The 11,648-nt window shown below is 55.3% G+C and overlaps 1 protein-coding gene across 1 annotated transcript in view; it reads left to right on the plus strand.

The window, feature by feature from the left end:
- Nucleotides 1-10,192, plus strand: part of ITGA9 (integrin subunit alpha 9) — a 324,287-nt gene extending 314,095 nt beyond the window's left edge. The window contains exon 30 of the mRNA XM_077774005.1: nucleotides 5,860-10,192. Coding sequence (XP_077630131.1) covers nucleotides 5,860-5,958 — 99 coding nt within the window. The 3' untranslated portion in view covers nucleotides 5,959-10,192. The remainder of the gene's footprint in view (nucleotides 1-5,859) is intronic.
- The last annotated feature ends 1,456 nt before the right edge of the window (nucleotides 10,193-11,648 follow it).

An 11,648-nucleotide genomic window follows, 5' to 3' on the forward strand; every position in this document is an offset into this window, starting at 1 on the left:
CGGAGCTGCGCCGCCGCACGGCCTCCTGGTGCCGACGCCACTGCCCCTCAGTGTTTATCTGAAGGGACCGCCTCCCAGGTGCCAAGACGCCTGGTCGCGGCGGGACGCAGACCCGCCCCCCACCCCCCCAGCACCCCTGCAGGCCCGGCTGCGGCCCCAGCCCCACAGCCAGGGCTGGGAGCTAAANACCGGGTCCTAACCCGCTTTCCCCGAGGCTGGGGCCTTAGCACACACCGGGGGCCGTGATTTAAACTGTGAGGATCCCGGGGGCCGGAGCCGCGCAGGAAGAAGACTTGGAAAGACGAGACTCTCTTAAGGGAGAAAAATCCAAACGAGCCCCCTCCTTCCTTCAGCTGCTGCCCGGCCTCGTGCGAGACCCTCGCACGCGCCGTTGGCGGAAGGCGTGGCTGCTCCGGGGACAGCGCGGTGACGGGACGGGACGTCAGCTCGGGTCGCCAGCCCCCGAGGCAAGTGGCAGGAGAGCGAAGACCCCGGGAGACTGTTCCTTTCGGGGAAAGAGCCGCCTCCGCCCCCTTTCCCCTGCCCCTCGCCCTCCTGGGCCGTTGGCCACGACGCCAGGCCGCCCCTCCACGTTCAGGGAACCTCTCCCTCCCTCCCCTTTGCGAAGCGAGGCCACCAGGACCGGAGGGACGCGCGGCCCGTGGCCAGTCCCTTCCCGAGACGGCCGGGCCTGCTCCCGGGGCCGCCCTCTCCCGCTGCCCTGAGTTCGCGGCTTTCATCTGAGACCACTACTTCCGGCCTCGAGCAGAAACACTTAGAAAACGAAATCTGTGAAACGGCTCGGAGGAGGTGCGGGGTTCGGCGGCCCCCCGGGCTGTGAGGACCGTCGGGGCCGCGCCTCAGAGGCGGAGCGGCAGGTACACGCGCACGTGTGCGAACACGCGCGGCCACCAGCCCCGTCACGCTGCGTCAGCACCGCGCGCCGGGGACGCTCCGGGGACTTATTTACGCGGCAGCAAACATCGGGCTGGGGTTGCCCTGTCGTCGTCTCCAGGCAGAGACGTGCTGTGTAAACAGTCCGTAACTGGAGCGACCGTAAACATGAGGCCCGAGTTCGTCCAAAGAAGGCGTGTGGCCGAGGTCCTGGAGCGGCTGCCGGGACGCCACCCAAGGGCCGGGAAGGTTGGGTGGGGCCCTCGCAGGAGCCCAGGGCCGGGGCCCCGCTCGCACCCCAGAAGGGGCTGGTGAAGACCCCGNTGTCTTCCTAGGCCTCGAGCGCCCCACAGCACCTCCCCAGCGGGGGCTATTCCGCTGTTTTCTGGTGGCTTCCTGACAGAAGGTGCATCCGGAAAAGGTGTAAGTCTGTCCGGGGCCCCGGGGGAGGCTCTGGGGCTGCGGCCGCCAGCCGGGACGGCGCCACAGAAAGCACACTGCCCGCAGCCGCGCGAACGTGGCCNACTACAGACAGAACTGCCGTAAACACAGCCTTTTGCCCTTCAAGCGGCAAGGCAAGCCCCGGAAGGTTCCAGAAAAAAGCGCAGGACAACGCTGACCCCACCAGCCGGGAATCGATGGTGGGCTCTGGAACCACGAATCGCCCCCCGCCGGCACCCAAAACACGTTTGCCCAGCACTTCGTAGGCGCCCCCCCCGCCCCCCCGCAGCGCCGTGAGGACCGACAGCGCCAGAGCAGGGCGAGGAGGCCAGAGTCTTCACGCCGCAACTTACCTTCGTCCTACAACTTTTATCATCTTTATGTTTATCCGTACTTAACATAAAAATGGAAAATGTAGTTGTCCCCAAACCTCCAAAAACTCCTCGAAAACAACCGCCCCCAGACCAGGCCTCTGTGCCTCGGGCCTCCTGGGTGAGCCCCGGGTTTGTACAGCCGTGTGCCCTAAGGCCTGCAGCCCCCAGTTTGCTTTGGGGACCAGCACGGATGGCGGCCACTGAGCCCAGCGGAGGTGTGAGGAGGCCGTGGGGCTCTGAGGCAGAGCCGGAAAAGGACCTCAGCCGCGGCCAGGGACGCAGGGAGTGGAGCGTCCACAGCCGTCAGGACTCCGGGCTCCCTTTGCCACGTGCCTCCTGCGCACCTCTTCTGAGGAGTCCCAGGGGCACCGGGCAGGCCTGCTGTGACACAGGTGTCCTGGGGTCACTGCTCAGAGCCTGGGCTTTGGGGTCTATATCAAAAGCCAAAATGAGGCTCTGCCCAGAAGCCCAAAAGTGATAGTCCCTTTTTCTGAAACGGAATTAGCTTGATGGTGTAAGAAACAGTATTACTTTGACAGGCCGTCACCTTTGTGCAGACTTCATCCAGAAACTTGACTCTGTCCTTCAGAAAATTCAGAAACCCTGCAATTTTGTTGAGGGGGAGGGGAGAGAAAAGACACTCTACTGCCATCTGCTGGGAAATCATTGTAATGAATTTACATGTCCAAGATACCCATGATGTGAGGGCACCGCCCCCTTTATACAGTCCACAGCCTGCACCGCCGTACCCAGTTCCCTAGCCATGAGAGTGGACTGTATTTTAAGCAGTGGCATTTGGGCTGCATAGGAGAAGGGCAAACACGACTGGCGGCTCCAGCCTTCCATCAGAGAGACTATACACAGGGCGTGTCGGGCACGGGGCTCCGGAGACCCTGTGGGTTGGAACAGGGCATAGAGTTTGCAAGGCTGCTTCTGAGCACAGCATTACAGTCATTCCAGGGGTGGGAGTGATTCTTAGGACTAAAGCTGACCACTCTGCTTGAGGGAAAAGAGCTTGCTTCCGGAAGCTTTGCAGGACACGGCGGCACCTTCACCTCACTGGTTACAGGTGTGGCAGGCAAACGGGAGCACACGAGAACTGTGTGTGACAGTGCACCAGGTGCTCCAAACCCTTGCTAGATTGCTTGCACGCTCTATTTCAAATCCTGACGCTAGCACAGCTACGAGAAAGCAAGCCGGCTTTTGTCCTGCTTGGCGATGACCGAGAAAAGTCTGTTCAGCAGGACAAGGCACAGTGATGCACCTTCAATCTAGACCCTACCAGCTGCCCCTGCCTCTCTTCCTGTGAGTGTGGAGTCATTCAGTAAGCCAGACAAAGTACGGAGTGCTGTGTCAGTTAACTCATGCTGTGTAACAAGCCATCCCAACGTTTAATGGCTCAAAAGCAGCAAGCCTCTCTCGGGCTCACAAGAGTCTGGGTCAGGCTGAGCTTAGCAGGGGGTCCTCTGGTCAGGTGGGCTCCTGTCTGCACTTGCAGGCAGCTGGGGGCGGGCTGGCCTCTGGGGCCTCCACCAAGCGCATTGTCATCTGGACCAAACTCAGGGAGGCTGGGCGGCATCCCAGAGAGCAAGGGAAAGTGGGAGGCCCACGTGGGGACCCGCCACGGCATCACCTCCACTGCGTCCACAGTGCAGATTCCGGGGTTGGGAGCCAGCCCCCACCCCGTGATGGGAACTACATGGAGTCAGTCAGATGACGGCTGCCAAGTTCAGCTGATAAGCTCAGCTCCGGGGACAAAAGGCACAAATCCTACCTCCAAGGAGTCCTCAGACTTGAGACACATGCGGAAGATAACAAGGGAGCTGTTGGAACTCTGCCTGGTTAGAGACGAGTTGCTTCTCTGGAACTGAAAGTGAGTGACCTGGGGGAAACGTTACATGGTCAGCAGGCAGAGTTCCGTGCTAAGGAACCGTATTTCCTGCTGCGTCCAGCCTCACTCTCGTGATTATGTTCTCCTTAGCACGAGGTGCTCAGGAGATGTTTGCCCAGTCAACCACATTGTTATCTTGATGGTATTTCAAGCAGGAACTTCCTGGACATTTCCAGTAAGTCTTGGGTTGCTCTTCTGACCTTCTGTAGGCGTGCTTTGAGGGCCTTGACAACGGCCTTTTTCCAGAACATCCGGGCCAAGCCCCGATTCCACATTCCTTGCAGAGGGGAGAAGCTGATAGAGATTTAAGGAGAGGAAAGCGTGTGTGGCAGGGGGGTGTCAGAGCCTGGGGTCCTGGCAGGTGTCGTCTTATGCTGAGAAGAAACTTCCAGGGCTGAAAAACGCTGGGAGCTCAGTCTCTGTCCCCAAACCGGCCGTGGGGATTGACACAGAGCCCTACACCCTCGGCAGTTGTTCTGAGTCTTCCCAGTCCTCCAGCCTGCGCCACTGACCGCTCGCCGTGTCATCCCCTGGCCGTCTGGAGAGGTGTCCCGGCGGCTCGCTTGACCATCCTCACGTCCAGCGAGGCCAGTCAGCCCCTTCTCCGGGGGAAGGAATTCCGACTCCGGGGAAGGATGAGCGCAGAGTCTCAGCTCAAGGGAAGGACTCTGAGGACGAAGGCACAGAAAGCAGAGGAGCGGCTGTGCCCGGGAGAGCAGGGCTCGCCTGAAGGGTCCCTCGGCGCAGGCGTCGGATTCAGTCCTGGCGGCCCAGTTGATGGCCGTGAGCGCTTTCACACATGGCCGCGGGAGTCACAAGCTCAGGACGGCGGAACCACGCACCTGTCGGACCGCAGACTCGCCGACCGCAGGCTGAACGTGTGTGGCCGTTGGAATTCCTCCGTTCCCGGAATTGAAACGGTTGTTCAGTTTGCAAGGTGATCTCAGGAAGCCCTGATCAGAGCAGGGACACGAGAGAGGGAAAGAGAAAGATGCCGTGAAGATGTGGTAAGGCTGCTACCGCTTCGGGAAGGTTCCCCTGGGGAGACTCTGGTAGGTCGTGCACCTGAGGGCGGCCCAGCCACGACAGGGATCCAGAGCGCCCCACTCTAGCGGGCCGTGTGTAAGGGCAGAGGCGGGGGGACGTCTGGTGTCAGAAACCGTGGCCATGAGCGCTGGTGAGCAGAGGACAACACATGCCCGGCGTGTCCGCGCGTGGGGGAAGGTCAGCTCTGGGCTACAGAAACCGTTACACGCCTGGCGGTGGTGTCTGCAATGCCTGTGTGACAAAACCTAGGCACTCGTCTTCCCGGACGTGGAAAGCCGTAAGACGTCAGAGGGGAGGGTCTTTCCAGAACTAAGCCAGAAGGAACTGACATCCTGGACCTGGCGAGGCCCCGGCATTAGGGGAGGTCGCGCTGCCGGCTCTGGTGCAGGTACTGCATGTTTGATAGGTTTCAGAGAAAGATCTAGAAGAACAGCAAGATAGAATGCAGACCGACAGACGGTTTTAAAAGTCTGTTATGTGAGAGCAGTATTTATCAGTGACCCTCGATGGCTGATGTCTCCCAGGATAGTGATAGGTTTATCAGAAGCCAAATGAGCTCAGGAAGCATCAAGTCCATGAGTTTCTTGGATCCTCTACTAAGTGTTTATTAGACCCTTGACTTTCTACTGCATATTACATGTCTCAAAGGGGCCGCCTGGGGGGCTCCATCAGTTAAGCATCCGACTTCGCTCAGGTCATGATCTCAAGGTTCATGAGTTCGAGCCCCACATCAGGCTCTGCTGATAGCTCAGAGCCTGGAGCCTGCTTCAGATTCTGTCTCCCTCTCTCTCTGCCCCTCTCCAATGCATGCTCTGTCTCACTGTCTCAAAAATAAATATTTTCAAAAAAATTTTTTAAGGAAGAAAGAATGCAGCATCTCCCAAACTCATTTGTCTGCAAAACCTATTTTACTTCCAAATGCCTTTGAGTAACTCAGTAACCAGTGTTCCCCGGCACACGGTTCCGGAAGCACTTCACCAAAAGCACTTTACAAGGAATGATCCTAAGATAACCTGCAGGAAGTCCGTGCATTTTGAAAAGTGGCTCCGCAATAATGTTTTTCCTAAATGCATCTATTCTGAGGGGTTTTCCAAGCCTTCCCTGCCCTGTGCTGTGGTCAGGGCATGCCTGTTCCCCGCCCCCAGGCCGCCTTGGAACTGAGGGCTGATTCTCTGGCATTCTAACCAGGCTTCTCCTCTCTCTGCCTTTTAGATGGGCTTCTTTCGCCGAAGGTACAAAGAAATTATTGAGGCTGAGAAAAACCGGAAAGAGAACGAAGACAGTTGGGACTGGGCCCAGAAAAGCCAGTGACCGGCCACAGCAGTCACGTGCCCCAGTCATTCGCCTGTCGTCCTTGATCTTTGTATCTTCCATATTTGGAAGAAAGAATCTTCTCCAGATTTTTCGGAGGCCCCAGTGATGCTGTCCTCTTCCCCATCTTGTCAAGCCCAGGAGCCACCCTGAGGCAGCGCCCTGGCCAGGTCACCTGACTCGAGCCACCACCTGTTTCTTCTGAAAGGTGAACCCCGAACTTTGGAGAGCGAGCACAGAGCTGAGCGGTATTTATGGATGCGACGTGCATGGTCAACCCTCAGGGGAAAACTGTTAGCTAAAAGTATTTTTATAAACATAAGCCTTTTATACTGATTATGTCTTTATATTTGTATCGATGTTTTATTATTTCTATTAAATAGTTCTATAATTCACTCAAGCACTGATATCTAGGCTGAAACCTTGGAAATACATGTGCGTTCATACAAATTTTTAAAGGATAAATATCTGATCATACTTTGGAACTTGCTGTTAAAAGAGACTTGCCGATAAAAGATACGAGGAAACCTCGCGTGCTGAACCCCCCAGGAGGCTGCGTGCGTGTCCGGGGTGCGGTGAGACCCCTGAGGCAATGCGCATCTTTGTCGTCCGGACTCGAGTTCCAAGTAACGAGCTGAAGAACTATGAGTGGTTTTTCATACGTACCTTGCGTTGGAAGATTTCCAACAGGAATTTGGATGGAAGCACCTGATCCCAGCACGAGTCTGCTCCGCGTCACCTACACAGCAGACCTCACCCCCTCCTTCCACTCAGAGTGATGGACGGGAGCTTGGAGCAGGGCCGTCGGGTCATCTGGTAAACCTCAGCATGGCGTCTCACCTGGACACCTGGACACCTGGCCACAGGGACTAAATCCGTGCTCGCCAAGCAAAGACTTGTGTCTGGACGTTGGGATGTGGCCTCTCACGGTGATCTGAGCTCAGAGTCTCCACTTCCCCTCCACCCCTGCCGTGCCAGCTAATGGCGACAGCAGGTTCCTTCCCAGAGGTGGCCATCCAGCCTGTCCTTAGTTTTTAAGATAATGTCCCCAAAGCAGACTCCAATACAAAGATTTGCGTCCAGCAAACAAGGTGGTTCCGCTCCTAGGAGGCAGCAGGAAGCGTGCCAGGGAAGCAGGACAGGGAAGGGGAGGAAGCCAGGCAAGGGTGCCATTTCGGAGGCCGTCAGTGGAGGCAGCCTCAGCCTGATCCCGCAGGGTCCCTGGAGGGTACGTGATGTCTCAGAGCTGAGCTCTCCTATTCTTGCGCCCAGGAGAGCTGTAAATTCCCCACTCAGTTCTTGCGGCAGAACAGCTCCGACAGCCCAGGGGCCTCTGCGGGAGAGCCGCAAACGCACCCCCGGCCCGGGGAGGCTTCCAGCGATGATGAGAAGAAGAATGCGCTGGGATCAGGCGTAGGGCCGGCATCCGCCCCGCCCCCCGCGCCTGCGAATGCTGAGTTGTGGCCTTCAGTTCCAGGCTCCCCGTTCCCAGTGTTTATCAGCAGACGTGCTGTGCTGCCCGGCTTCGAGTGCGGTGTGAGTGTCTAAAAGGGCAGTGAGATGATGTGTGTACTGTGCCCGGCACAGCGCCTGGGCCACGGCGAACACTGTAACTGAGGGAAAAAACACGTGGCTGAGAACAGGGTCTGAGAAAGAGTCCTGAGCGGCTTAGTGCAGCCCACGGAAGGCCCAGGTGCATAAAAGACGGTATCCAATGGGAACGCAACAGGGAAGAAGGCGCGGGTCTTTCTCGTAGGGCGTTGTTTGCTGGAAGCCAATGTTGGGGGCGGGGGTCTGTGAACAGTGTTGCAAAGACACGAACTCAGCTTCAGAGGAATCCGTTGTTTTACGCACATCTGTGGCTAATACTTGGAAGGATACCCACCGTTTGGGCCAAATCATGAGGGTGCCGGACAGCTGTGCGCCCGGCGTGTGGCACAAGTGTCTTTTCGTTTCTGGTGCACGCAGCTGGCTCTGCTGCGGGAAGACAGCGAATGTGTCCTGTGTCCCTTCCTGGTGGCTGTGGGGTAGGTGACAGAGCCAGAGGGTCCGTGGCGTGAACCAGGCTGAGCTCAGAATGAAGGCAGGGATGTTGCTTCTAACGGAGGCACGGAGGCAGCTGCCGGGCAGTGCAGTCAGAGAAGCCAGTTCTCCGAGTTCACCGGTGAGGTAACCCAGGCAGTGCTGAGTGGGCCTCAGTCACTCACTGAAAGGACACTTAGGCGGCGCGTCAGGAGCTGTGCTGAGCGCCCGGCAGCCCGTTCTGCCTGCAGAACCAGACCTTCCTGCAAGAGGCGACCAGAGGGTCCCCCGTGCAGCCCTCCCTCGATGGACTCCTGCTCTTCGTGTCATGCTGTGCTTTTAATAAGCCGTTCAAGATTGTTAGGTGCCAAACACATGCCTTTATAGTCCCGGACCAGCTGCCTTGCAAGGGGTGCAGACGCACTGGTGACAGCGTAGGGGTGACTCAGCCTGTTCCTGGGGACGGTCTCGGAGCCGGGACCTGGCGGCCTCTGGCTGGTTCTGAATGGTAGACCCACATGAGTAGCCGTATGCTCAGGAGATCGCTAAGACTTCGTAAGGCAGTTTTGTTTTGTTTTCCTCGTACTTGGCCTCACCAGGAGCCCGCACGGCAGCCACCCCGGGAGCCTGCCTGGGAAGGCTGGTGCCTCGCCACGCCTCGGTGGTGCCGAGGGGCAGGTGGGGCGACAGCGAGCACGGCAACAAAGAACCAGCCCTTTGTGAGCCCTGTCGAGGCTGGGCATTTCGCCAGCTCAGAAGCTCCCAGCGGGCTCTCGGGGGAAGCAGACAGGGCGAATGGCATCTGTGTAACTTCTCCAGAATATTCTTTTGAAAGTCCACAGTGCATTCAGTGTCGAACCTTCCTGCCTCTCTGGCTTCACTGTGGAACCCTATCAGACATTCTTACATAGCACTCGCTCAGTCTGCTTCAGCTTTCAGTCATGTATTCAGTATGGTTTTAACTGACAGAAAGATGGAGACACTTTTTAAATATGATAAAGGACCCTTGTAAAAATTGAGGAAAATAATGCCCTCTTTTCAAGAATGATTGACTCAGGCTCAGCTGACACGGGACTCACGAGTTGGGAGCAGCCGCACAGGGAGTCCTTGGCCCGCTGCCAAGAAGACGCCATGAGGTTCAGGAATAAGGAGACACCAGGAGGGAGCGGGTCCGCTGGCCCCACGGTGACTGACAGGCTCACAGCCGGAATCGCTGTCAGCCAGCTCTCGCTCCATCGGCATCACCAGGAGAATTCTGAAGTCCGGTGGCTGTTGTAGAAAAGCCGCTACCAGTCCTCTTCCGCCAGGGCGCACACAGCCTACAGTCTGTGGGCCACCGGCAAGGGAGTTAAGGACAAACAGCAAACCGGCCGGCCCCCCAGGAACACCCAGGGCTGCTCTCCGTGCACGAGTATGGTAGACCCCCACGCAACACGTGTGCTGTGTGCCACCTGCTAAATCCCCGGCAGGGTCGCTTTTTAAAGGCTATTCTGCTACTTTTAGTTTTGGAAAAGACATTACGGCCCGGGGAATGCAGTTACACACCGGCTACACGTGAAATGTGCATCTGGTGAAACCCGCATGCACCTGACCCAGACTTCCGGAAATCTAGAGGCACCACAAAGGGTTGTCATGTCGGGGAAATGGTCCTCTAGCAGACAAAAGGCAGACAGTGAGGGTCATTTCAGGGGTGCTCGCGTGTGCAGAGGTCTAAGCAGTGTGTTGTTCACTGTGGGGAGCAGTGGTGTTCACAGTGGTCGTTATTTTCTGAAACAAAGAGGGGCTGAAGGGAGGATACAGAGCCACGAGGGCCAAGGTGAACCTTCTAGAATGTCTTCTGATTTTCAGCACATTGGGGGAATAATGAACAAAGTTCCCACATGGTGCAATGCTTTATAGCACAATGTTCTAGATTTCAGACTTTGTTAAGTTTTTTTTTTCTAATATGCACGGTGTGACGGGCAGAGTGAGTTTAAAAGCTTTAAGAGTGATTAATTGCATGGCAGACACCCACGCTAACTTCACTTCCAGAACTTGACTGATGCATCCATGTACATTTCCATTGAGGAATTTTAGTGGGAGGGATGTTCCTCCTCACAGAGTCATTAAAAGTGTATTCAAGTCTATGCAGTCACTTCTAATTCACTTGCACTGTTAGGGAAATGCAGGTTTACAAAAGTACATGTTTGGAATAAAAATTGGCTGCAAATGATTCAGGAGTTTGGTCTGTAATTTCTTTGCTAATGAAGAATGTGAACCTCTGGGGTGTTGAAGATGGGGTTTGGACGTAATACATCGGGAGCGTTAAAGAGCGCGTCCAGGCCTGTCTAATCGTTCGTGAGCAATGTCTCCACGTGGCCCGAGTGTCCGCAGTCCTTGGCCTCCATTCCGTAGTCACCACCTTCCCTGCGCTTCGCCTACCTGCCCAGGGCCACACCTGGGACCTTGATCCTAAGACAAACGTGCCCTGGGGCGCCTGGGGGGCTCAGTCGGTTAAGCGTCTGACTTCAGCTCAGGTCATGATCTCACGGTTCCTGGGTTCAAGCCCCACGTCAGGCTCTGTGCTGACAGCTCAGTGCCCACAGCCTGCTTCACATTCTGTGTCTTCCTCTGTCTGTGACCCTCCCCTGCTCACACTGTCTCTCTCAGAAATAAATAAAAACATTTTAAAAAATTAAAAAAAAAAAAGACAAATGTGCCCAAATTAAATGGAGTGGATGCCTCATTGTTAGTAGACTGCTTCCACTTGTCACCAAGCACTTTCCAGAAGCTTTTTGGCTGCATCCTTACACGTTTACAAACATTGTGTTCTCTTACATTTGTAATCTCCATCTGTCTAGTTACGTCACTTTTCTTACCTCAAATGTTGTTCTCTTGTGTCTCTCCTGCTTCCCTAGATGAGGCCAACAAAGGTCGATTTTGCCAGTGCTTTCAGGAGTAAGCCTTTGGCTACACCCATCAAACATACTGGGTTTGTTTTCTATCTCATTAATTACTGCCTTTATGCTTGTGAAAATGTATTTTACTGCCCTGTAGAGAAAATTCCTGCACAGACCCACGGCGCTGTGTAGAGAAGGGAGCTGTGAAAAGATACACACCAAGGGGTTAAAAATGGTTGTCCTGGGTAGATAGGGTTGTCGATGTTTTCGCTTTGTTTTTTGTTTTGTTTTTACTTGCCTGACGTTTAGTTTGGTTCCGGGCATTTTCTAGCAGGTATTTCTTTTGTAACAAGGAAGCATATGCAAATTACTTTTTAAAGAAAATTACATCTGGGAGAATATGAATTGCTAAGCTAAAAGAGATCTCAAATTGCAAGCCCAGGAAGAAAGAGCTTTGTCTGCAGCAAAGAGCATTGATGAGTCTGACTCTGAGGACAGTGGTCCAGCGAGTCACTTCAAGCTTTTAAATTCCAGATACTTCCTGGCTTACCAAGACCCTCCACCATCACCAAGACTAATTAAATACGTTTCTCTAAGGTGGCCCAACCCATTTCCTTAAGCCAGGAAAAAGTCTGGACAAACTCAAAGGAATCAAAAGATACAAGACGAAGAGGAAGAAAATCACCAGTTAGTAAAGTCAGGCCCCTTTCAATCAGGAGGCTTTCAGTCCACCAGATTACATCTGGTCCTCATAGACTGTCTATTCGTCAGGTTGCCGTGCTTAGTGGC

Source organism: Crocuta crocuta, unplaced genomic scaffold, assembly GCF_008692635.1.
Source record: "Crocuta crocuta isolate KB4526 unplaced genomic scaffold, BGI_CrCroc_1.0 scaffold541, whole genome shotgun sequence".
NCBI lineage: Eukaryota > Metazoa > Chordata > Mammalia > Carnivora > Hyaenidae > Crocuta > Crocuta crocuta.